We start from the raw sequence: 25,965 nt of genomic DNA on the forward strand, positions 1-25,965 counted from the left end.
CCTGGTTTACACTAGCTGACCATTGGGGATTTATCCTGGTGTCCAGTGTGACCAGGGATCAGACTCGATTTCTCAGCCTTGGCGTTATCATCATTTGGGGCTGGGCCATCCTCTGTGGGGGGCCGCCCTGGGCACTGGGGTTGGTGGGGGTGGCGTTGAGCAACATCTCAGGTTCTGAAAACCACAAATGTCCCCAGACATCACCCAGTGTCCCCTGGGGGCAGGATGGCCCCAGTTGAGAACCGCTATCCCAGGGCTCGCTAAATGTAGATTGGATGGAAAAAGTAGAATTTTCACCACCTTAAGGGACAAACATTTTGCATAACTGAATTATAAAAAATAAATTTACATCACTCGTACGTGGCTGGTGGGAATGTAAAATTGTGTAGCCACTCTGGAAAACAGGCCAGTGTTCTCTTAAAAAATTAAACAAGCAGTTGCACTCCTCAGCATTTATCCCTGAGAAATAAAGGCTTATATTCACGCAGAAGCCTGCACACGGACGCCTGTGGCAGCTTTGTTGCTGACACAGCCAGAACCGGGAGCCGGCCCAGGTGTTCTCGGACAGGCAAAGAGTTATGGGGCACGTCCACACCGTGGACCTTTACTGCAAAGGAATGAACTGTTGATAAGCACAGCCGCAGGGGTGGATCTCCAGATAATTAGGTCGAGTGGGAAAAAACAGCCAGTCCCGAAAGGCTCCTTACCGAGTGGTTCCATTTAAACAGCATTCTCCGCACTTCCCTGGTAGTCCAGTGGCTAAGACTCTGCGCTCCCAACGCAGGGGGCCCGGGTTCAATCCCTGGTCGGGGAACTAGATCCCACATGCCTCAACTAAGACCCGGCGCAGCCAAATAAATAAATATTGAAAAATAAATAAATAAATAGCATTCTCATAATTAATTGAATATGGATGTAAGTCAGGTTAAGATGGTTTTATCATTTTTTTCTACATTGCGTGCTTTGACTTTTTATTTGAACAATAGCGACACTTCGACTTTTTAACTGAAGTTGAATGGCATTTGTCTTAATCCTGCCCAGTTATAGACCAAATCATACCTAGATGTTTGTGTTAATTTTACTTATACGAGCCATTTCCTGTTTAAGTGGCCTTACTCTGTCTGTTGCATTGTTCTTGCCAAGTCTAAGCTCTGTCGTGTTGGAATTCTTCTAACACTGAATTTGTGGGGTAGAAATGTATGATGTGCTACACATTTTATTCATAATAAACTAAGTTATAGCCTATTGCAACCTAAACTAAATAAACAGCATTCTCAAGGCCATGGTACTAAAGTATAAAAGGTGAACATAGCCATGGCCTGGCCACCTGGCTGTGGCCCCTGAAGGGAGGCATAAGGACCCTGGGGGTGGAAGTGCCCCCCATCTCCCCCGTGTCAATGTCAGCATCCTGGTTATGACGTCACTACAGCTTTGCAAGATGCCGCCGCTGGGGGAAACCAGGCAGCGGGTACACGGGCTGTCTCTACTGTTTTCTACAAATGCATGTGAATCTATGGGCATCGCAACATTTTAAATTTAATTAAATTTTAATTTGCTGGACAATTGACCAAATGAAGGAAGGAAACAGGCCCAGGCCCTGCAGAGAAGGGGTGGGGTACCCAGGACCCACGGGTGCAGGCTTCCCACGTGATCTGCCTTGGTCCAGAGCCAGGGGTACTCTGCCCCCTGAGGACACTGGGTCATGTCTGGGGACATCTGTGGTTGTCACACTGGGGGTGCTCCTGGTATCAGGTGGGTGGGGGCCAGGGAGGCTGCTCGACACCCCACAGGGCCCAGGACGGCCCCCAAGAGAGAATGATCGGCCCCAGTGCCGACAGTATGGGGGGAGGAGACCCAATGCAGGAGCAGGAATCACAGAAAACTCCCCTCATTCTGAGCCAACCAGGAGCCGATGCAGTGGTTTTGTGAGCTCTCCTGGGACCCTCAGTGGTCATGTCCAGTGAGCACTTACCCCCGACTGGCCGCAGGAGGGGACTGTAGGAGAAGATGTGCTTGGCCGGGCCTCTCACTGTGACCCAGGGACACAAGCGTCGTGGCTGCAGGGTGGCGGAGCTTCAGGGCCCCCTGAGGCTTCCGGAAGTGGGGCATCCCTCCTCGACGTCCTTCGCCTACAGTCTTGGGGTGTCACGAGCCAGCTCACATCTGTCTGCTTCTCCCCACAGCTCTCTGGACGACGGGGGCCCAGAGCTGATGGCAGACAATGTCAGCCACTAACAACATAGCCCAGGCTCGGAAGCTGGTGGAACAGCTCCGCATCGAAGCTGGGATCGAGCGCATCAAGGTGAGCAGGGGAGAGACCCCCGGGCACGCCCTCAGCAAACGGTGGGCACGGAGGCTGGCAGGACAGCAGGGGCTTGCACTCGGCTCTGCCTCTCGCTGTGTGACCCTGGGCCACTCAGCCTCTCTGAGCCTCAGTTTTCTCAGCAGAAAGACACAGCTGATGTAAACCTACAACATGGGTTGTTGTGACAATTGATGTGCCAGCATGCTTTATAAACAGAGCGGGACCAGAGGCAGGCCTCGAGTACTGCTGTGAGCCTGCCCCAGCCCTTGGGGTCCGTCCCTGGACGGCCCCAGAGAAGGCCAAATCAGGCCCCTCCAAAAGGGTCAGCGTGAGACAGTCGCTTTCTCTTCTATCCCCTCATCCTCAGAGCTCTGTCCAGCTCCCCTGTTGTGACAGATGCAAAGAGAAGTCAGAGTCCCGGCCCCAGGGAAGAGAGGACACAGGGCCTTTCACTGTTTACTTTTGCCACTTCTGCGTTGATTGCATTTTTTGAAATAAGCATGTTTGATTTTTAGCTAAAAAAAGAAAAAGGACAAGCAGTTCCTCCTGGCAAACGCTTAACCCATTGGGGACCAGGAACGTGCAAAGCAAAATAAGATAGTGCATAATTGGGCAGTCAGCTCTGCGGGCTTTTTTTCTTTTTTTTTAATTTGCATAAAGTTAACTGTTTTTTTTTTTTTTTTTTTTTTTTTTTTTTTTGCGGTACGCGGGCCTCTCACTGTTGTGGCCTCTGCCGTTGCGGAGCACAGGCTCCAGACGTGCAGGCTCAGCGGCCATGGCTCACGGGCCCAGCCGCTCCGCGGCATGTGGGATCTTCCCAGACCGGGGCACGAACCCACGTCCCCTGCATCGGCAGGCGGACTCTCAACCACTGCGCCACCAGGGAAGCCCAAGTTAACTGTTTTTAAAGTGCGCAATTCAGTGGCATTTGGTGAACTCAAAATGTGCAACCATCATGACTAATTCCAGCACATTCCATCAGCCCCCAAAAGAAGCCCGTCCTCATTAGCAATCACCCCACATCCCCTCCCCAGCCCCTGACCACCAGGAACCGACTGTCTGTCTGTGGATTTGCCTGTTCTGGACGTTCCCCATCAATGGAATCTCACACTGTGGGTCCTTCTGTGTCAGGCTTCTCTCACTGAGCATCATATCCTCAGGGTCCATCTGCATTGTAGTGAGTGTCAGGGCTTCACTCCTTTGCATGGCTGACTGATGCTCCCGTGTGTGGAGGGACCGTATTTGTTTATATAGCTGAGTCTCAAGTCCACGAGTGGACATCAGGATGACATCCAGGGCTTTCAAAGGATATAGACCAACGGGCCAGTCATGGCCTCCTACACGAGAAAGCTGTCTGACACTTTTCGAAATCACTTTCTCACCAGACCCATGTCCACTTTGCAAAGGACGGTGAGCCACCTCCGAGAAGCTGATTCCTGCCCCAGACCCCAGCTTGTGGGTGGCTGGGTGAGGACCAGGGAGTCTCCATCCAGGGAAGACACAGGTCATTTATGCTTCCACATTAGCCGTGCTCTAGCTACCCACTGGATTAGTCAGGGATATATGACTATATATTAGAGACAGAGAGGGAGCGTGAGAGGTAGTCTAAGGCATTGGCTCACGCAGTCGTGGGGCTGGCAGGTCTCAGGTTGACAGGGCTGAACCACAGGCTGGAGACCCAGGGAAGAGCTGATGCAACTTGAGTCCGAAGGCTGTCGGGAGGCAGAATTCCTTCCTCTTCGAGGGACCTCAGTTTTTTCTCTGAAGGCCTTCAACTGATTAAATGCGGCCCACCCACATTATGGAGCGTCACCAGTTTTCCTCAAAGTCCATCGATTTAAATGTTAATCTCACCTTAAAAAGACCTTTGTAGAGACATCTAGGCTGGCGTTTGGCCACACAGCCAGGTACCTGGCCTAGCTAAGCGGACACATAGAATCAGCCATTACTCCACGCATCTGTTCAGGCCTTGCTTCCCTCAGCACGGTCATCCCCCAGTCACTGCTGGTCGCGGGTTAGGAACGGATGGCCCGGCAGTGCAGACATGCGACCCCATGTGGCCATGGGGCCAACCCCTGTGGTCACCTTGCACCTCCAGCCCAGCCAGGTGGGAAGGAGGCTGCCGCACCCCCCGGGTGGTGTCGTGGGGGGCGCCTCCCACGAGGCGTCTGAATGTTCCAGGACTCTGAGCATTCAAAGCATTCCTTGGGGCTGAAGGCAGAGCAGCCCCGGTTGAAGTGGTTTCCTCTCAGCGCCGAGCCAGCCCCGGCCCTGGCGGAGGCCGCTGACTCAGGAGGCCGCTGACTCACCCGCCCGTTTGATGTCGGAGGGCTCCCCGGCGGGCGGCCTTTGAACGTGGGGAGAAGCAGAGTCGGGCGTGACCGGTCTCCCTCCCGTCCCGCCTGAGGTTTTGCGGCCCCAAGACGGCGACCGGGAGCGCAGGGCCGGCCTGAGTGAGAGACCGGCAAGGCGAGGCGGAGGGCGTGCAGCATCCAGGGGCCCCGGGGGGCTTGTCTTCCAGGCGGAGCAGTGGAATCCAAGCCTGGGGCCCTGGCGCCCGGCGCGGCAGCTCTGGGGTGCAGAAGACCCTCCGCAGACTTTCCCTGCCCGCCGCTCTTCCGGGTGGGAAGGGGACTGCCGAGGGGTCAAGGCCGCAGAGATGCACCCGGGACTCGAGGGCCCCCCCGGGTCCCACAGCGCAGCCGCGGTGCTGCCAGCAGGGTGGGCCCCCCCAGACACCTAGGCACCACTTTACCCACGTCAGCTCCCCCAGGGCTGCGGTGGGCCCTCCCTGCATCTCCCCCCTCCTCTTTTAGGGGACCCTGACGCAGGGGGTCCTAAGTGTCAGCCCCCTCACGGTGGTCACCGAGACCGCGACAGCTCACACGGCACAAGAATCAAATGCCGAAGGCCTTGTCCCGCCTCTCGGGCGATGTACCTGCAGGGCTCTCCCCATCAGGTCCTTTCTTAAACTGATTCCTCCCCTGACCCTTCCCTTCAAACTCCCCACAGCCCCCTCTGGAGAAGGTTCAGTTCTTCTGCTTATTTAATCTTAAATTTCCGGTAAAATACATATACGTAACATAAAATTTACCATTAGTGATACTTAGTACATTGACACAGTTGTGCAAACTAATGCACCACTACCTAATTCCAGAACATTCCATCACTCCAAAAGGAGGCCCATCCCCATGAGCAGTCACTCCCCAGCCCCTGACAACTGCCCTCTGTGTCTGTGCATCTGCCTGTTCTGGACGTTTCCCATCAGTGGAATCACACACTGTGTGTCTTTCTGCATCTGGCTTCTCTCACTGAGCATCCTGTTCTCGGGGTCCATCCACGTGGTAGCGAGTGTCCGTGCTTCTCTCCTTTTTGTGGCTGAGTGATGCTCCTGTGTGTGCAGGGACACGGTGTGTGTCTTCAGGTGACGGGCACTGGGGTTATCTCCACCTTTTGGCTGCTGTGAGTCGTGCTGCTGTGGACACAGCACTTCGGCCCCTTCTTATCTTTCCTCTCTTGTCCTTGTGCCCACACACAGGTCTCCAAAGCCTCCTCCGAACTCATGAGCTATTGTGAGCAGCACGCCCGGAACGACCCCCTGCTGGTGGGAGTCCCCGCCTCGGAGAACCCCTTTAAGGACAAGAAGCCTTGTATTATCCTATAGCTTTATCTTCCCTCTTGCTTGGCTCTTCCCCTCCCCACCCCCACCCCCAGCCAGGGCATCTGTTCAGTACACAGTCAAGCAAAACTCTTCATTCCAAAAGAAACGCAAAAAGTTGCCATCACCCAGGTGGGGTAAAATGTATCATCTGGGTTCAGATGGATTTTCAGACCCAACATCGCAGCCCTGTCAGGGGCCGGGCTCCACCACCACTTCTGACGGGGAATAGCTGAAATGCCCAAGCGATGTGGTAACAATTTTTGAAAACTGCGTTGCCATTTGAGTCATGGTCTAGAGCCGAGCTGGGCGGAGAGACGGGAAGGAGGTGGGTGTATTAGCCGCTGGCGTGGGTGACCCAGCCGGGTGGCAAGTCTCACACAGTTGGCCATTTGTGAGGACTTCAGCCAGGTTGATGATGTGATGCTTTTGACCAGGGTGTGTTAAGTGGAGAAAAATTGGGTGGAGTTGGGAGGAGGGACATAATGAACTTTTTTCAGAAATTTTTCTCCTTTTCATTTAAAACCTTGTAATTCCGTACCGCTAAAATCGGGTGTCATTGGCTGAACCTGTAGCTAAGCTGGGTTGTGTGACAATGCACACGTGGATTTCAGGGGCCAGGAGGGGGGCTTTGCCTGTGAAACGCACCCCTGTCACCCAGGGTCACCCAGCTGTGTGGCTTTTGTGTGGCATGTGTCATCCGACAGCCATGCTGAGGCCCCCTCCCTTTCCTGGGGACCCCGCCCATCCCAGAAACGGATTTTCAGCCCATGGCTCTGGTCACTGCAACGGCCAGCTGTGTTTTCTTTAGTTTTAAGCACGAGACATCAGCGTGGGCAGTTAGAGGCTATGGTCATATTTGGCTCTTCTGTGTTTTGTTCTGTTTTTTTCCACTTTCTGCATCTCCATGGCCATTTTTCAGACAGAAATGCAGCCTGGGGAGGCCAGCCCGGGGCCCCCTGGTGCTTCAGGATATAAAAAGGTGCGAGGGAATTCCCCAGTGGTCCAGTAGTTAGGACTCTGCGCTTCCACTGCAGGGGGCACGGTTTCCATCCTGGGGAACTAAGACTAAGATCCTGCAAGCAAGCCGGGTGGGCGGCCAGCCAAAAAAAAAAAAAAAATAGGTGTGAAATTGTCTGGAAGTAGCTGCAGAGGCCCTGGAGATGGGATCCTTTGCCCAGAAATGGAGAGGCACTGGCAATGCTCCCCTCTGCGCTCACACCCGGCCACCCAGAGCATCTGTAAGGTGTCGTGTAGTTGATGGTGAGGGCGGGCTGGGGGGCTCTTTTACAATTGCTGTTTCCTCTGTTAGGACAAAAACATTTAAAGAGGTGGAGGCAGAAGGACGGGTCAGATGCACACCTGCTTTCCGCGGCCTGATCCCCAGTGGCCCACCTGCCCCTGCGGCCCTGCGGGGGCAGGGTGGGAAGTCAGGATCCCAGGCCCCCCGAGCAGGAGGGCCCTGGGCAGCCGGCACGAGGCACGCGGGCTGGTGGGACCCGGAGCCCTGAGCTCCTCTCCCGACGCCTCTGCTCCCCTCGCGCCCCTGGGGCTCAGTCCGTGCACAGCTGCAAAGGCTGGCGGGATGCCCGGCACCCCCATCGCCGGCTCCCGCGGGATGCAGACCCAGGGCCAAGCTTCTCCCCAGCACCCAGCTCTCTCCGGCCGGTCCGGGAGCACCTGGGGCTTTGGGGAGCTCGCTCCCCCACCCCTGCAGGTGAAGGGGGGAAGCCACAAAGCCCCCCACCCCACGCTGCTGCCCCCGTACACTGCGCAGGCAGCCAGCGTCCCAGGGGCGCCTGGCCTGCCCACGCCTGGCAGCACAGCAGGACAGAACAAAGCCTGTTCCAGAAACCCTGGGCGCACCCCACGGCTGGGGGTTGGGGAAGCCAGGGCACAGCGGGGCTTAGCCCGAGGGTCAGAGGGACAGCTGGCAGAGCGAGTCTGCCGGCGAGGACAGCCCACCAGCCATCTGCCGACTGGTCACCCTTTTCTCCGGGACAGAGAAGCCTTAATCCCTTCAGCCTGAACTCGGTCTGCGCACACCCAGCCGTCCTCCTGCGCCCCTAATGTCCCAGCCTCCCGCTGCCAGGCCCCGAAGAGGACAAGGGGTCCTGGTGCTGAGGTCACAGGTCCCCGGGCTCAGGCCTGCCCTCTCTCTCGGGCCCCTGCCCTGCCAGCTGTGCCAAGCCTATCCCCACCGCGTGTCCCCGCCGACTGACCCCGAAGAAGCCTGCGGGAAGCCAAGCCCAGGACCCCTGGCCAATGGGGTGGAGGGACCCGAGTTTGGCAGCCCCATCGCTGGCTCCGGGCTCAGCTGGCCGATGGCCGCCCCTCCCCACCCCCGCAAGCCCTGAAGCAAAATCGCACCGGGCCAGAGGCCCCCGAGTCAAGACCCCAGGGACCCAGTGGTCTGGGTAAACTGAGGCCCAGAGAGGGGGAGGACCACCATCCCCCAGCCCCGCCCCATGGCCACACCTGCCCTGCTGCCTCCCCAGGTGCCCGCAGCCTCGGAGCCCAGGGAGGTGGCAGTGGGCAAAAGCCCCACCGTGGGTTTCTTTCCAGCGGAGGAAAAAGCGCTCTTTTCCTTTTCTTTTTCTTCTTCAACATCATGGTCCCCAGCATAGGCCTGAAGCATCAGGGCACACACGACAGTGCGTTCTGCTTGTGCTTTCCTGGTGCAAGTGTCAGCATGAAACCATGGTTTTCAGGGCGTTCGGGGGGCTGTAAGTGCCCCGCGAGGCCGGGAGCCGGCAGTGGCAACGCGGGCCTCGGGGAAACCAGCGCCTCTCAACCACATCCCGGGGGAATTAAGGACACAGGCACCCAAAAAAGGCAGTGCTGGGCGACACAGGGTTTCTGTCTGTAGCCTGCAGTGTTTCCTGTGGGCCTGGCCCGGCCCGGCCCCTCCCCCACCTTCCCGAAAGGTCACCCCCCAGGCCAAGAATTAAGTGACTCGGTTGTGACCTCCAGCCCCCTTGGACGGATGGGGATGCAGAAGGTGCTCTTTCTTCCTTTTTTTTTTTTTTTTTTTTTTTTTTTTTTTTTTTTTTTGCGGTACGCGGGCCTCTCACTGTTGTGACCTCTCCCGTTGTGGAGCACAGGCTCCGGACGCGCAGGCTCAGCAGCCATGGCTCACGGGCTTAGCCACTCCGCGGCATGTGGGATCTTCCCAGACCGGGGCACGAACCCGTGTCCCCTGCATCGGCAGGCGGACTCTCAACCACTGCGCCACCAGGGAAGCCCTCTTTCTTCCTTTGATGTCCCGGCCACCCTGTCCTGTCGTTGCTGGGCCTCCAGGCAGCTCATCCATCTCGAGCCCCGGGCGGGCAGGAAAAGGCCATCGGACCCCTGCCCCAAGCATGAGTGACCAGTGGCAGTTTCCGGGCCACGGTGAGGCCACCACAAGTCGCTCGCCCTTCAAGAACCTGCCGTGGGGGCCCCTGAAAAGAAGCCATATGTCGACACCACTCCCCCACTCCCCTCCCCCCCCGCCCCGTTTCCTCCTCTGTCCTCAGAGACCATTGCCAAACATTGTAAAGACCGGTTCCCGGTTCTCAGAAAGCAATCTATGGTTCTAGTGGGTTCTACCCCATCTGCATTTGGATGTCCAGTGCTTTTTATTTCTGATTTTTTAAAAATTCCAGGTGTGCCACACCCACTTTCCTGCAGTGTTTGAATATTGTGTGGAATTGTTAATACCAAGTGAATTAATGCACAATAAAAAGGCTCACTGTTCCTTTCCTCCCGGCTCCGGCCCTTCCTTGGCTCCCTGGCCGCTGCTTGCGGGGGACAGGGTGGTGACGGTGGTGACGGCTTCCCCTCCACCCCCACTGCCCCAGCTGCCCCAGGAAGAGGCAACATGGATGGAACCGGGCTTCAGGCAGCAGCACAGATGAGGGAGCTTCAGCTTCTGATCTACAGTGGGAGAATTTCGGGGGAAGCTATCTGAGGATCTCCACGCGTGTAAGCCGCGGGTCCCACCGTTTGGAGGGCCATGGGAAAGCGCCACGCTCCTCCAAGAGCTTGGAGCCTGCGAAGATCTTAATCTTGCCCCTTCCTGCTCTGCGTCACCCAGAGACCACCCTCGACCACCAGACTCCCAGGAAGAAGTGGAGGGAAGCTTGGCCCTGCCCCATAGCACACCACGAAGAGTTAAACCTTTAGTAATGGATCTGTAAGTGGGCGATTCTGGCCCCAGAGCAGAGAACTTTCTCTGTATAAGCTAAGATCCTACGAGCCGTGCTGTGCAGAAAGAAAGAGAGGGAGGGAGGGAGGGAGACATGGATGTATCACTGTTTATTTTTTTAAAAAATAATAAAATGTTTATAGATTCAGCTGCATTAAAAATTGTCCCCTATGTATCAAATGTATAAGATTAGGGAAAGGAGCGGGGAGGGATAAATTAGGAGTATGGGATTAACAGATAACAAACTACTATACATAAAATAGGTAAGCAACAAGGATTTACTGTATCGCACAGGGAACTCTACTGGATATCTTATAATAAATCAGAATGGAAAATAATCTGAAAATATATATATATGAAGCTGAAAAAAAATTTTTTTTCTCCTGGAAAAATAAGTATAAGATTAGAAAGCCGTTCTATTGTACCCCTGAAACTAACACAACTTTGTCAATCAACTATACTCCAATATAAAATAAAAACTTAAAAAAAAAAAGATTAGGGCTTCCCTGGTGGCGCAGTGGTTAAGAATCCACCTGCCAATGCAGGGAACACAGGTTCGAGCCCTGGTCCGGGAAGATCCCACATGCCGCAGAGCAACTAAGCCTGTGCGCCACAGCTACTGAACCTGTGCTCTAGAGCCCGCGAGCCACAACTGCTGAAGCCTGCATGCCTAGAGCCCGTGGTCCACAACAAGAGAAGCGTGTCCATCCATGGATGATGGTTAAACAAGACGTGGTCCATCCACAAGTGGACTATATTATTCAGCCATAAAAAAGAAGGAAGTTCTGACACACGCTATGACATGGATGAACCTTGAGGACATTGTACTTAGAGGAGCCAGACACAAAAGGACAGATACTGTCTGATTCCACTCACAAGAGGTCCCCAGAGGAGTCACATCCACAAAGACAGGAAGCAGATGGTGCGGGCCAGGGGCTGGGGGAGGGGGTGGGGAGTCAGTGTTTCATGGGGACAGAGCTTCAGTTTGGGAAGATGAGAAAGTTCTGGAGATGATGGTGGGGACGGTTGTCTGACAACGTGAATGTGTGCAATACCGCCGAGCTGTGCACTTAAAAATGGTTAAGATGGTACATTTCATGTTCTATTTTACCACAAAAAGAAAAAGGAATCAAAACCTTACCCAACATCCACCTGAATGGCTAAAATGTAACAGATGGGCATTGCCGAGGACACAGAGCAACCAGAACCCCCAGGGCTCACTGGTGGGGTGTGAAGGGCTACAGCCAGTTTGGGAAAAGGTCCTGCACTTCCCTATAAAACTGAACACACACCTACTCTCTGACCCGGCGGTTCCACTCCTAAGTGTTTACCTAACAGAAACCAAAACACATGTCCACAAAAAGTCTTGGAAGGAATGTCAGAGCAGCTCTTCTCCCCATAGTCAAAACCGAAAACATCTCATCTTGGTCCCCTATTCAGCAACAGGAGATCAAGCCACTCCTACCCCGGAAGCCCCTCAGCCATGTGAGGGACAGACCACCCACCACCAGGGACAGCCTGGGTGGCTCACAAATCCACAGCCAACAAATAGCCTGACACAGAAGGATGGCCTGCGTGATTGCGTTTATAGGAGGCTCTGGACCAGGCAAGCCTGTGCACAGGACCCCAAGGATGTCCACATCCTAATGTCCAGAACCTGTGCTCACGTCCCATCATGGGGCAGAGGGGACTTTGCAGGTGGGATTAAGTTAAGGCTGCTGGATTCCCCGGGGGCCTCAGTGTCATCCCAGGGTCCTTATAAGAGGGAGGCGGGAGGGTCAGAGGCAGAGAGAGACGGGAGATGCTGCGCTGCTGGCTGTGAGGATGCAGGAGGGGCCGCGAGCCAGGGATGCAGCGCCTCTAGAAGCTGGAAAAGGCAGGAAATAAGGGAAAGAAGTCAGTCTGCAAAGGCTACACGCTGTATGATCCCAATTTGATGACATTCTGGAAAAGGCAGGACCATGGAGCTGGTGAAAGGATCACTGGCTGCAGGGGTTGGAGCAGGGAAAAGCAGGATGAACAGGTGGGTCACAGGGAGGTTTTTAGGGCAGGGACACTGTTCTGTAGGACAAGGTCCTGCTGGACACAGGATGACATACGTTTGGCAAAACCCACAGAATGTATCCCAAGAGTGACCTTGAGGGTCACCCCTGGACTGGGCGGGGTACAGTGCAGATGCAGACCCTGCCCCATTGCAGGAGGGGAGCTGGCTCTGCTGGGTGGGAGGCCAGGCCCAGGGGATGCCTGTGGCCTCCAGCTTCCAAAGAGGCCCACTGGGGACTTCCCTGGCGGTCCAGTGGGTAAGACTCTGCGCTCCCAATGCAGGGGGGCCCGGGTTCGATCCCTCGTCGGGGCTCTAGATCCCTCACGCATGCCGCAGCAAAGATCCGGTGCAGCCAAATAAATAAATATTAAACAACAACAACAGAGGCCCATTAGACATTGTGCCACCAAAGAGGAAGGAGGGCTGGACGGCTCACCCTTCACCCTAGACTGTCCCCAGGGGTGGAAGGCCCCCCATTCTCGTGGGACTCCTTTCCCACCCTCCTACATGCAGATATGTTCCCGAAATTCTGGAGATTCAGGGGAGGGTCCCTGCTGCCTTCTCCAGCTCTGGTGGCTCCTGGCCATCCTTGGTCCTCGGCTGGTCCCACATCTCCCCAGTCTCTGCCTCTGTCATTACAAGGCCTTCTCTGTGTCTGTGTGGTCACTCCTGTCCCTATAAGGACACCCGCCATTGGATTCAGGGCCCACCCTACTCCAGCATGACCCTATCGGATCTATTACATCTGCAAAGACCCTGTTTCCTTTTTTTTTTTTCTTTTTTTGGGGGCCGCACTATGAGGCATGTGGGATCTTAGTTCTCCAACCAGGGATGGAACCCGCGCCCCCTGCAGTGGAAGCGCGGGGTCCTAACCACTGGACTGCCAGGGAAGTCCCAAGACCCTGTTTCCAATTGAGGTCACATTGTGAGTTTCTAGGTGGATAGGAATTTGGGGGAGACATGTATCAACTCAGGACTACAGATACTTCCAAATTCTTTCGTTTGGCTGAGGAAACATCTCACTGTGTTCTCACCAAGCACACTTCCTGCTTTTATTTACTAAGGGCCTGTCCCGTAGCATACAGTCCAGGGACACAGAGTGAGATCAACAGATTCTACAGTCATCACCCCCAAAGTGTCTCCTCTGAGACACGGGGAGAGGGCTTTAGAGCTGGCCTAAGGCATTGGGTTGAGTTGCGTCCCTCCCCAAAATCTATGTTTGAGTCCTAACCCCAGTACCTGTGAGTGTGACCTTGTACAAAAAGGGATGTGCAGCTGAAATCAAGTTAACAAGGTCACACTGGATCCGAGTGGGCCCTAAATCCAATGACTGGTGTCTGCATAAGAGAAAGGACAGGGAGATCTGGGTACAGAGACACAGGGAGACACACAGCGGGAAGGAGACTGTGTGGCGTCAGGCACGGATCCAGTGATGCAGCCACGAACCAAGGATCACTGGCAGCGCCAGAAGCTGGAGGAGAGGGCTGGCATGGCTTTGCCCTCAGAGCCTCCAGGAAAAAATCAGCCCTCCCAACACCTTGATCTCAGACTTCTGGCCTCCGGAACTGAGAGAGAATACATTCCTGTTGTCTTTTTTTTTTTTTTTCCTGTTGTCTTAAGCTAGGAAAGTCACATAGCCAGGAACGTCTGGGTGTTTACCTGGAGCTGGAAGATGGGAAGAAGTGACAGCTCAGGCTCCGGATGGAAAGAGCTGCCCTGGCCAAGGCAGGGGGACCTGACGCGGGAAACTGGGAGGAACTGGGTGTGCTGGAGCGGGGGAGGGGGCGTGGCAGGACCCGAGGCTGGAGAGGCAGAGGACAGAAAACGGAGGGCCTTAGGGGTCGTGCTAAGGAGTCTGGAATGTTTCTAAGCAGCTCTGGGAACCCAATAAACAGGACAACAGCCAGCCAGAAAGGGCTGCCACAGGGACCCCTGAGTCGAGCGGGCCATCTGGTAAACAAGAAATGAGAATGACGATCAGTCACTACACAAACCCAAGACACCAGTATCGTTTTCAGAATCTGCCCCTTCCACCCAGGAGTTCACTGAAACCAAGAGGGGAGAAATGGCAAATTTTGAGTCACAAAGCTTCTCAGTGGGACCAGCTCCATAATTTGAGGGCCCCTTGTTCAAAAATTACAAATGTCAAGATGGTAACAGCAGAGCATTTAATTTTCTGAGTGCGGGGGTAGGGGGTTGGGTGCCGACGCCCACAGAGCCTGCCTGCTTCTCAACAAAGAAGCTTGCAAGGTGGTTTGTTCAGAAGACAGGAACCTGTAAACGTTCTTGCATTTGCAGCAACATTTCTTTTTTTTTTGCCCGTGCCATGTGGCATGTGGAATCTTAGTTCCCGGACCAGGGATTGAACCCACACCCCTTGCAGTGGAAAGCGTGGAGTCTTAACCACTGGAAAGCCAGGGAAGTCCCTGCAACCAGCCTTTCAAGAAATTCTATGCAAAAGTGTTCACTGACCTCGAGTTCTACTTCACAAAAACTTTGTTCAGGAGATGGCGTAAATTAGACCAAAAAAATCTCTATGTCCCTTCCAAATCAAAACGACAGCATCTTATTTACGAAATGAAGAGGCTCATCTTTAACTCGGATGTTCAGAGACAGAGCCATCACATCACAGCAGCCTCTGTAGCCAGGTCCGTCGCACAAGGGCCGTTCAAGCACGACATGCTCATTCGTTCTTTTGATCTATCAACCCAAAATGCTGAGCAGTGCAGAAGGGGGACGTGAATATGGTGGCGAGAACAGGGAATTAACACGCCAGATCTATATCCACCTCCGTAGCTGCCCTTAGAGCCTCTTTAGATTCTGATGCTGTCTCCAAAAGGAGCTGAGAGGCATAGACTGACAGTATTGAAAGACCAGATCCATCACACAATTTTAAATCTGCAGCCTGTCACCTGACCACACCTCCCATAGCGCGCAATGAATTCCCGTGTCTATAAATCCCGTCGTCACTTTGCGAATCCTGTATTCTATTTTCTCCACCACAATCTGTATATTTTTTCTTCTGCAACTTCTTTAGCCTGTTTTTACATTTCTTCCTCTTCATCTTTTCAATACATTTAAAAGACCTCAACGAGTGGAACCTGCCCGGCCTTCCCTGGGACCTTGGGCAAGTCACTCTAACCCACGGGCGCTTAGTTTCAGAGTTCAGAGCAAGTCCAAAAGCACCAGATGAGACCTTCAGGGGTTCATCATGCTGATAAGAGACACAACCCACAACCGAGATGAAATTCACACATAACACTAGGTCAAAATATCAAAAGTAAGAACTGTAGGGCTCCTTCAGTCGTTCTGGAAGGCTAGTCCTACCATTCTTTCACCATTTTTTTTTTTGGTCTTTTCAAGTAAGAAAGTAAGTTTTTAAAAAGTTTTATTGAAGTATAGTTGATTTATAATGTGCTAATTTCTGCTGTACAGCAAAGGGATTCAGTTATGCATATATATATTTTTTCATATTCTTTTCCATTCTTGGTTTATCACAGGATACTGGATAGAGTTCCCTGTGCTCTATAGTAGGACCTTGTTGTTTATCTATCCTATATATAACAGTTTGCATCTGCTAACCCCAAACTCCCAATCCTTCCCTCCTCACCTCCCTGCCCCTTGGGAACCCCAAGTCTGTTCTCAGTGTCTGTTTTCACCATTTCTGTAACTTCAGGTTCATTGCCCTACAGAAGGAGATGCAGCGCATGCACACACACACACACACACACAGGCACAGTCGTCCCAGTGTTAGAGGGACAGGTTGGGTTCTCGGGGAAGCAGACTGCCTTGTGTTCAGGATGCTTATTAGAAAGGACTTCTGGGATCACCAGATGTGGAAGAGAGAGGAAGGGGCCTCAGGCTACCCCAGGGGAGCTCTGGAGCTGGACCAGCCTTGCAGAATTGTCCCCTGTTGGGCCCAAAGGCAGGACTCTCTACCTCCATGTTGATCAGCCATTGGATGGGCTGCCTCCAGGACGCTGGGACCCGGGGCTGGGCAGCTTGTCTGCAGCCAAAGCATTTCCTGAAGGGACTGACAGCTGAAGGGTGTCCACTGACAACACCCGCAGAAGCCGGGGCAACTCATCCCTCCCTCCGTGAAGGGACATGGCAGGTGTATCTCCACGCACACCAGCCCCATCCATCTTGAGCTTTCATATCCAACATCCTTCTATGCATAAACGTCTGGCACCAACAGACTCTAATGAAGAGAAACCTTTGGAAATTGGCTGACATCAACAAGAGAAGGATAACACGTCCCACCAGCCAAACTTCACGTCGCACACATTTTATTTACGATTAGAAAGTTTGTTTTTGTACTCAGGAAAGAGTAAGCAAGACTTTTACGAGGCTGTGGTGCAGAAGCAAAAGTGCTTATCTAAGCGATGACTTGAATCCTGTTTATCAGCACTTCTGCCTTTGACCCGCAGCCAGCCTCAAACCCTGCCCCCTGGGATGGTCCATTCTCTGAAGCCCGCCCACTCACTGGTTCCCACCCCTGCTGAGTGGTCTGTTAGATTCCTTCGCAAGCAGCAGCTGGGCTGTGGAGCCCGGGCAGCCAATGAGGCGGGCTCAGGATTCAGTCTCCTCCAAAGATCCAAAGAGATGAGGGACAAAAATCCCACACGAGGGGGCTTTGGTGGCAGCAGCAAAGCCTCCTGGATGAGGGGGTTCCCCCTGGGTGGCCACATGAGGCTCAGCCCTTTCTGCGGGCCACGTGTGGCTGATCTGGAGAAGCCAGCGCAGAGTTGACAGTGGCAAGCGGGATGCAAGGCCTCACTGGCGCTAAGAACGTGGGGCTCTTTCTCACCAGAATTTATCACTCTTGGAAGAACTCCAAGCCCAAGCTTGAGAAAGGCATTTTCCCTCTAGTCAGAACCCAGTCTGCATCCTGCCCCGAAGCAGAGTGGTGGGCTGGAGGCTGGGCCAGCCAGTAGGTGGCCAGGGTCACATCCTTCTCATACCTTCGGTTTCCACAGCCAATCTCAGCAATGTCTGCAAACTCCCCTCCTATCAGTGAGAAAATGAATAATCACAGATAGGGCAGCATTGGGATTCTGGAACAAGTACTTTTGACACACCCCCTTTTAGAGTCTCAAGTCCTAGGTAGGAGGTCGGCTTTAAGCAAGAGAAAGGTGAGTTTCTACTCTACAGAACATTCAGGAAAAGCTCTGCTTGCATCGCCCCCAACCCACTCCCCACGTGTCAGGAGAATCTAGATGAGTTTGGCAAACACGCACGTCCCCATCCTCACAGCCACGTGGAGCTGTCCAGGTGGAGAGGAGGAATTCCAAGACCAGGGTCTCAAAGTTTCATGGGACAATCTGGGCACACCTATGGGGTCAGAGCTACGGTCCCCAACGTGTGAAAGGCTTAGGGGTAAAAGCAAGCAGTTCCCTTGGGTCGTGGAACTGCTCTCCCAGCAACATCCCCCCACCGGGAGGAAGTAGTGGAAGCTGCCCTACTGCCGACATTCCTGCTGCTCTTGACTCTCTGCCAGCCTCGTCCGGGCCACCTTTGGAGCAGAGAGGAAGTGCCCTTCACGTCTGGTCTCCTTCCTGGCCAGCACACTTTGAGACATTCCCTCTGGAGGCCCTCTGACTTCAGAAAGCACCTCAGATCCGGAGGGCCCAGGATCCTGGAACCCACTGTCTTCCTGTGACTGTCCGGGAGGGCGGGAACAGGGGGACAGCTGGACAGTGGGTCTGCACGGCCTCTGAGAGCAGTCCAACAAGAGGCAGCGCTGTGAGATGAAAAAAGAACGAGCAGGGCAGGTTCTGCCACCAACTCAGCTGGGGGACTTCAGCAACTCAACTCTCTGCGTCTCAGTTTCCTCGTCTGAAAAACGAGGATAACTAGTAGCACCAAGGCTGTTGTGAAGATATTTAATAGGCGTAAAGTACATAATAAGTATCCAGCTGAGAGTTTAAGATGCTATAATGCCCTTGACATTCCCCTGGCCTAAGGGACAAAGCAGACAGGCTGGGACCTGGGACGCTTTGCTGCAGTGCTTGCACCTGGACAAACATCTCCTCAAGCAACAGAATAGGAAGAAACTATAAGGGACTAAAAATAAGTGCACGCATGTGCAGTTGGGACAAATTAGGAACAATAAGATACAAAAAGGTCAAAACCCAACTGCCACTTCTGAGGTGCCGGAGCAAAGGCAGGGTCCTGTGCATGATCCTCGCACACAGCACCACCAAGGGTGTGGGCAGACCACCTAAGTCACCTGTCTGGCCTGACCCCTGTATCCACCGCTATCCTCATCCCACTTAAGGGACAAGCTCACCCCTCTTCGGGGATCCAGCAATGGAAGCTGTTACTTGTTTTCCTTCCCTCAGGCTGCAGCACAAGTCCCAGTAAAGCCTTGCCTCCTCTGGCCTCTTATCAATTTCTGTTGATCCATGAATCCCAGGTCGGTATCACAAATTAAGTGACAACTGTCTCTTTCAACTCCCCTCGGGGCACTTCCACCCAAATGTTGAGCCTGAGTTTACTCTCTGATCCTGGGCCTTATCTCCCCTGCCAAACTGCCCTCTCTTGGACAGACTCAAGGTCTGCAAGAAATCACCCCGCACTACGGGAAAGGTAAAAAATAAACTTAGAGAGGACATCGCCCGCTGTCATGGCTGCTGTGACCCAGGGCAATGCTCAGAAGGGCGAGCCTAGGCGGCTCCTCCTTCCATCTCGGCACTGAGGTCTGCCAGCCGGGCTGACTTCTCCCTTGGCCGGCCGCCATTTCCTCTCCGTTTCCTGCCCATTTCTCCGAAGATGGGAGGCCCCGGAGGAGGAGCGGGCCCGCTTCTCGGAAGGGGCGCCTCGCCTTCGCCCTGCTTCCTGGGCTGGCCTGGGGGACCGGGGACTGGCCTGCGGGGCCAAGGCCTCCGGCCCAAGTCCTGAGAGGGGCCGCTGCGGGTGGCCACCACTCCAAGAACGTGCAGCACCTAAGCCCCTCCAAGCGCGTCTGCACTGCCCCCGCCCCTGCCCTTGCCCTTCCCCTTCCCCTTCGAACCGGGAAGCCAGCGCGAGGCCCCGCCCACCACCAGGCTCCGCCTCCGCGAGGCTGAGCAGAAGGCACCAGAGCGGGGGAACGCGCATCCTCAGACCCTGACCTTAAGGCTCGGCGTCTGATTGGTCGACCGTCTCGGCGAGCCAAGGCGGGATGAGCCTGTGCAGGCACGAGAGGCGGAGCTTTCAGCACAGGGCCCGCCCACTCCGAGGCGTAAAACTGGGTGAGAAGCCTCTGGAAAAGCGCTAAATGGGCTCCTGGGTGCAAAATGTGCCTTTGTACGTGAGCCCGTTCTCCACACCAAGGCCAGTGTCATCCTAACACACGTATTGGCTTATTTGTTGCCTCTGAGTAAAACCCTTCCCTGTTCCAATAAAGATTAAAAAAAAAAAAACTTTCCCTGGTAAGTTATAACTTGTGGTCTAGTCACGCATGGGAGTACTATACATCTATTCTTTTTTTTTTAGTGTATGACTCAAATATTATATACCTATATACTTATTTTTTTTTTTTTTTTTTGCGGTATGGACCCAGCTGCTCTGCGGCATGTGGGATCTTCCCGGACCGGGGCACGAACCCATGTCCCCTGCACCGGCAGGCGGACTCTCAACCACTGCGCCACCAGGGAAGGCCTATACCTATATACTTTTTTAAAAAATTATTTTTTAGGGACTTCCCTGGTGGCGCAGTGGTTAAGAATCCGCCTGCCAATGCAGGGGACACAGGTTCGATCCCTGGTTAGGGAGGATCCCACATGCCGTGGAGCAACTAAGCCCATGTGCCACAACTACTGAGTCCACATACCACAACTACTGAATCCCGCACGCCTGGAGCCCGTGCTCTGTAACAAGAGAAGCCACCGCAATGAGAAGCCCGCGCACTGCAACGAAGAGTAACCCCCACTCGCCGCAACTAGAGAAAGCCCAGGCACAGCAATGAAGACCCAACGCAGACAATAAAATAAATAAATGAATAAAAAATATTTTTAAAAATTCTTTTTTAACTGTAAATATGTCCCAAGTATCATATTAAATATAATAGTATTATACTAAAAAAAGTGTTTGTTGTTTTGCAAAAAATTCACCAGGTGTCTTGAATTTTATCTAGCAACCTTATTTATAATCATGTGTTCATCACTGTGACCACCTGGTGGACGTGGCCACGGACCCCTGTGCTCCACGAGGGCAAGTACCTATCAGCTTCTGCGCCTCATTTCTCCGGCGCTCAGCAGTGTCTGGCCAAAGAAGGTGCCTGTGGTAGGCTGAATAAGCCCCGCCCCGCCCCCCGCCCCACCAAGATGTCCGTCCTAATGCCTGGAACCTGTGAATATTTTCCAGACTTCGCTGATGGGACTAAATTAAAGATCTTGAGATGAGGATGATCCTGGATTCCCCCTGGCAAACCCAATTCGTCACAAGGTCCTTGAGAGGGAGACAGAGACAGAGAGACAGAGACAGAGTCTGGAGACTCATCAGAAAGAGATGATATGATGCCCGAAGCAATAGAAAAGGCCACGTGATGTGGGGCCGTGAACCAAGGGCTGCGGGCGCCTCGAGAAACTGGAAAAGGCAAGGAAATGGATTCTTCCTCAGAGCCTCCAGAAGGAGCTTGGATGGCATTGCGGAAACCTTGATTTTAGCCCAGTAATACGGACTTCCATCTCCTGACCTCCAGAACTGTAAGATAATAAATCTGTGTTCTTTGTGGTGACTTACTACAGCAGCAATAGGAAACTCATACAATGCCCCACAAATATTTGCTGAGTGAGTGAAGAAACAGGATGAAAGAATGCAAAAGGCAGCTTTGGAACACGCACGGGTCAGAGCCAGCAGCGTGAGGACAGTGATCTGGCCTCCCGTGTGTCACCAGTCATGAGACCCTTGGTCCGTGAAGTTATCCCAGGGCCTCGGTGTCCTGATCTATAGCACGGGGTCACTCCTGTGAGCCCCAAGGACTGTAAGGAGTATGGAGGTGGCTGGAGCATCGTCGCAAAGTGTGGAGCGGGAAACCAAAATGTTCCCCTCGGCTCCAGGCAACCATCGCAGCATCCTTTCTGGGGCCCCCTGCTCCATCACCTGCCAGGACCCTGTTCTAAGATCTCTAATCCTTTCACTCACATTTTTACAGTAACTCTATTATGGTTATTACCCCATTTTCCTGAAGGAGGTGGCTGAGGCACAGAGAGGTGGAGTCACTACCCCAAGGTTAAGCCCAGCTGTAAAGTGTGGATGGAGATGAAACCATCAGGGAATGAGCCTCAGGTGGGTCCCACTCCTGCCCTGGGTTCTCTGTGCCTTGGTTTCCCCTCACCAAGCAGATGATCCTCTTGGGGACATGAGAGCCCCCAGCCAAAGACTGTAGAGCTCAAGATCCACTCTCCGAAAGAGCAGACTTGTCACAACCCTGAAAGGAGGTGAAAGGTGAGTCTGGGGAGCCCCACCCTGTCCTGGAGGTGGAATGCAGATGTAGTAGGTCATGGATTCTGAGAGGCCAGAAGGTCTGTCTCACCTGGGACGTGGGAACACCCTTGAGAGGCCCCTTCCCCCGCAACCAGGAAACATGGGGGTCTCCCCCCTCCAGGTCTGCCCCAAGGGAAACCCCCCCACTCCTGCGGGCTGTGTGTCCTTGTCTACCCTTTTTGATCCAGGCAAGCCTTGGGTCAGCCAGGAGGAGGAGAGGCGGACGGCCAGCCTGGGTGGAGGAATCCCCAAACCGGCTAAAAATAGCGGTGGAATTTATTCCAACACCTTCCCAAAATAGAAACCAGCCTCCCCGCCCTACAAAAGGCCCGGGCAGCTGGAGAACGGGGTGGGGTTTCAGGAAAGGTGGCCTCGGGCCACCCCTCGCCTCCCCGCCCCCAGGTCCTTTCTCCCCAACCGTCCACCCCAGGGCTGGCTGTGTGCAGAAGGGCAGCGGGGTGATCCGGGCACCCAGGTGGGCCGGGACGACCAGGAGGGGGAAGCGACCTTGGAAAGTGGAGTCCCTTCCCTCTCCTCACTGCCCTGGCCCGAGGGCTGCTGACCCAGGAACTGGGAGGGCCAGAGCCACGTGGGCTAAAAATAGCCCTCGCCTCCTCCCAGGCTATTTTTAAAGTCCATTCGCCCTGGCCTCAGCACTAAGGCAGCCAGCCGGTGGGCACACCCCGCCAGGCAGCCCGGGCTCAGACGCGGGCACCGCCTCTGGCCACCGCAGGGGCCAGGGCTGGAGACAGACCAACAGGGTAGACAGATCTGGCTTGAGTGCCCGACTTGCTGGGTGGCGCCAGGGCAACCCAGGCCCTCTCTGAGCCCGCTTGCTGCGGAAGAGAGAGGGAGACAATCATGTAGGGGGTCCGGACCCCAGAAGGCGCTGGGCAAAGGGGGCTTCCAGCCCCGGCCCCTCACTCGGGACTGGGTGACGACTCTGAGAACCCCGAGATGAGGACTGAGCAACGGCCTATGCGCCAGGCATGCAAGCCGCACAGATGAGGGCCCACGGGCCTCAGTTTCCGCATCTGGAAACTGGGGACACTGGCAGCACCTGACTCAGGGCCGAGCAGGTACAAAGCGCAGCGTACGTGTCGGCAGCCTGAGTCACTTTCATTTCTCCGGTTTCCCGCTCCCGCCCACCCACCCTGGCCCTCCCCGCCCAGGCCGGCTCCAGAAACGCTGGGGCTGATGTCATCCCAGTCGGGTCCAGCCTCCCCGCGCGGCCGACTCAGGCCGGCGCCGCCGTCACAGGCGTTCCTGCGCCAGGGAATCCCAGCCTCCGCGCGGGAGGCCCAGTGGAAACCCGTGACGCCAGCGCCCGCCGTCGCCGGTTTTCCGGCCGCGGCGGCAGGGCGGGGCGGGGCGTGCTCCCGCGGCCCCCCGCTGCCCCCCACTCCCAACGCCGGCCCCGGGAGCGCGCGCGCGCATTCTCCCCGAGCGCCGAGTGCCCCGGTGCCCGCAGGGACACGCACTTGCGCGCCTGGGGGGTGCGGGCGTGCCCCAGTTCACGGACGAGATCGCGCGTGGAAGGCACCGTGGGCCTGCGTGCGGAGCCCCGGCTGGCTCTAGGGAGGGCGTGTCTGTGATATGCCCAGAATGGACACACACGCACGCACGCACACGCACGCACGCACACTGCTGGGTGCCGGTGGCCTGTGGGCGTGGGGCCGCGGCGATGACTCTGGGCCTGTTCACCGTCTCCCCGCCAGTCTGGGAGCTAATTACTGTCAGGACGAGACGGCTTGGCTGGAAAGATGAACAAATCGCAGTGTGTCTGCAGCACGTCTGGGTCTGCAGGCCCCATCAGTGTCTGTTCCGGGGGTGTGGGGCGTGACAACCGCGCTGCTTGCTGCGTGCACCGTGGGGAGCCTTGGGCGTGTGCGTGGGTCCTGGCGGGCCTCGGGTGGGTGGTAGAGGCAAGAGCTGTGCGTGTGTGTGTGTGTGTGTGTGTGAGATCTGTGGAAGGGTTTACTCTCCTTATGTATAAAATGCGTTAATTATAGTACTCACCTCCTTGATTATGAGGACTAAATCAGTTAATAGATGTGAGGTGTTTATGCACCGTGGAGCCCAGTAACCCCACTCCTAGGTATTACCCAAGAGAAATGAAAACGTAGGTGCACACCCAGACCCCACCATGAATGTTTGCAGCAGCTTTATTCCTAATCACCAGAAACTGCAAACAACCCAGCTATCCATCCCCAGATGAACAGGTAAACAGAGGTCAGGCCATACCATGCAATACGTAGTCAGCAATAAAGAGGAACCAACTAACTTTGAAATATTGACACTCAGTGAGAGAAGCCAGACACAGAAGGCCACACAGGGTATGATTCCATTGATGGGAAACGTCCAGAACAGGCAGATCCACAGAGAGTGGGTTCCTGGTTGTCAGGGGCTGGGGAAGGGGGTGGGGAGTGACTGCTTACAGGGCAGGGCTTGTTTTGGGGGGTGATAAAAATATTTTGGAATTAGAGATGTTGGTTGCACAAGTCTGAATACACTAAAAACCACTGAATTATACCTTTCAAAGGAGTGAATTTTATGGTATGTGAATTGTATCCCTTTTTTTTAAGGAACAAACTGCTTACACATGCAATAAAGTCTGTGCGTCTCAGCTGCACTGTGCTGAGTTCAAGGACCAGACTCAGAAGGCCGGGTACTGTGTGATCCTACTTATGTGACTTCCTGAAAAAAGCCAAACCGTAGGGACAGAGCAGATGGATGGTGGCAGGGGCTGGTAGTGGGGGAGGGGATTGACTACACAAAGGGGCAGGAAGGGACACCTGGAAGGTGGCCTGCTCTCAGTCTTGGTTGTTAAGGGTTACACAACTGTATGCATTTGTCAGGACTCACCAAATTGTACACCTAGAAAGTATGAACTTGCTGTTTGCGAATTAGACCGAATTAGACCGCTATACATCTGGCTTCAAAAAAAAAAGGTGTTTAGAAAAGTGCCCAGTACTTAGTAAAGCAACAGTAGACGCTAGCTGTTACTATTATTGCCGTTGGTGGTGGTGTGTGTGTGTGTGTGCGGTTGCACATGTGCAAGTAGCCCCAGACCCGTGAAGCTAGATCCCCGAATATGAAACTTGGATTCTGGGGACACCTGGAGCCCCTCTCCAACACACACACACACATCTGTGAGCACACACACAACACACAAACACATAAGCACATACATACAAAAATACATGTGCACAGGGACTTCCCTGACGGTCCAGTGGTTAAGAGTCTGCACTTCAGCTGCAGGGGGCACGGGTTCGATCCCTGGTCAGGGAACAAGGATTCCACATTGGGGGGCGGGGGGGGAAAGCATGTGCATAGAAGCACACACAAAACACATCCACATGAACACATGCACACACACTTATAAAATACACATAGAAATACACACGTGTTTACATACACACAAATACATGTGCATGCACACACAGGCACCCACAAAAACACACACACCTACACAAATACCCAGGTACACACAATTACAAAAAACAAACACGCATGCACACTCATACACACAAAAACATTCACACAAATGCATGTCACCTACACATACACACAGGCCAAACACACACAGACACACACACACACACACACTCCAGCAGGGCAGGAGCCTCAGGAGGCCCATCTGGAAGCTGGGCTGGGAGCCTCTGGGACAGGACAGGAACAGGACGTGTGTCTGTGTGTTCCAGATTGGGTCGCTGTGAGCTGTGTGTGTGTGTCTGCCGAGGTGGGCGTTTCTGGGCCTCCAGCCTCACTCTCTGTCTCCAGGACACAGACAGGCCCCCTCCCCCCAAAGGCCTCCTCCTCCCGGCTGGTCCCCACCTTCCTGTCCCCACCCTGGCTGCAGGCCGTGGGAACCTACTGTTTGGGCTGCAAGAGTATGAGAAAGAAGAGGGCCCTGGCCAGGGCGTCTGCTTCTCACAGTGCCCCTCCCTTCTGGGCCTCAGTTTGCTAGGCTGTAAAATGGAAGGATGGTTTCTGGGGCTATCTAGGAGCCGCCTCTCCAAGCCCCCCGTCCTGCACAGCTATGACCCTGCCAACTCTGGCTGCATGTTAGTCTGAAGCCTTCTGCAGAAATAGCCTAAGACTGAGGAGAAGCTCAAACGGAAATCCCAGGCCACAGGGCCACCTGGTAACAGATGTTCAGAGGGTCGGGGGCAGAGTTCATTGTACCCTGAGGAGCCCCTCCAAACCCAGCTGTGGACACCCAGTGGCCTTGGGAGGGGGAGGCCAGGAGCCGGGTGGCGGGTGGAGAGCCCAGGCAGAGAAGAGGGGAAATTGTG

At 54.4% G+C, this 25,965-nt stretch overlaps 1 protein-coding gene across 1 annotated transcript; it reads left to right on the forward strand.

The window, feature by feature from the left end:
- Nucleotides 1–2,221: 2,221 nt before the first annotated feature.
- On the forward strand, nt 2,222–5,969 carry GNG7 (G protein subunit gamma 7; the record flags this gene model as incomplete). Its single annotated transcript, XM_079703008.1, has 2 exons — nt 2,222–2,302; nt 5,844–5,969. 2 exons carry the CDS (start codon nt 2,222–2,224, stop codon nt 5,967–5,969), a joined length of 207 nt encoding a protein of 68 aa, XP_079559134.1.
- Between the last annotated feature and the right edge of the window lie 19,996 nt (nt 5,970–25,965).

Source organism: Hyperoodon ampullatus (genome assembly GCF_949752795.1).
Source record: "Hyperoodon ampullatus genome assembly, chromosome: 4".
Taxonomy (NCBI): Eukaryota; Metazoa; Chordata; class Mammalia; order Artiodactyla; family Ziphiidae; genus Hyperoodon; species Hyperoodon ampullatus.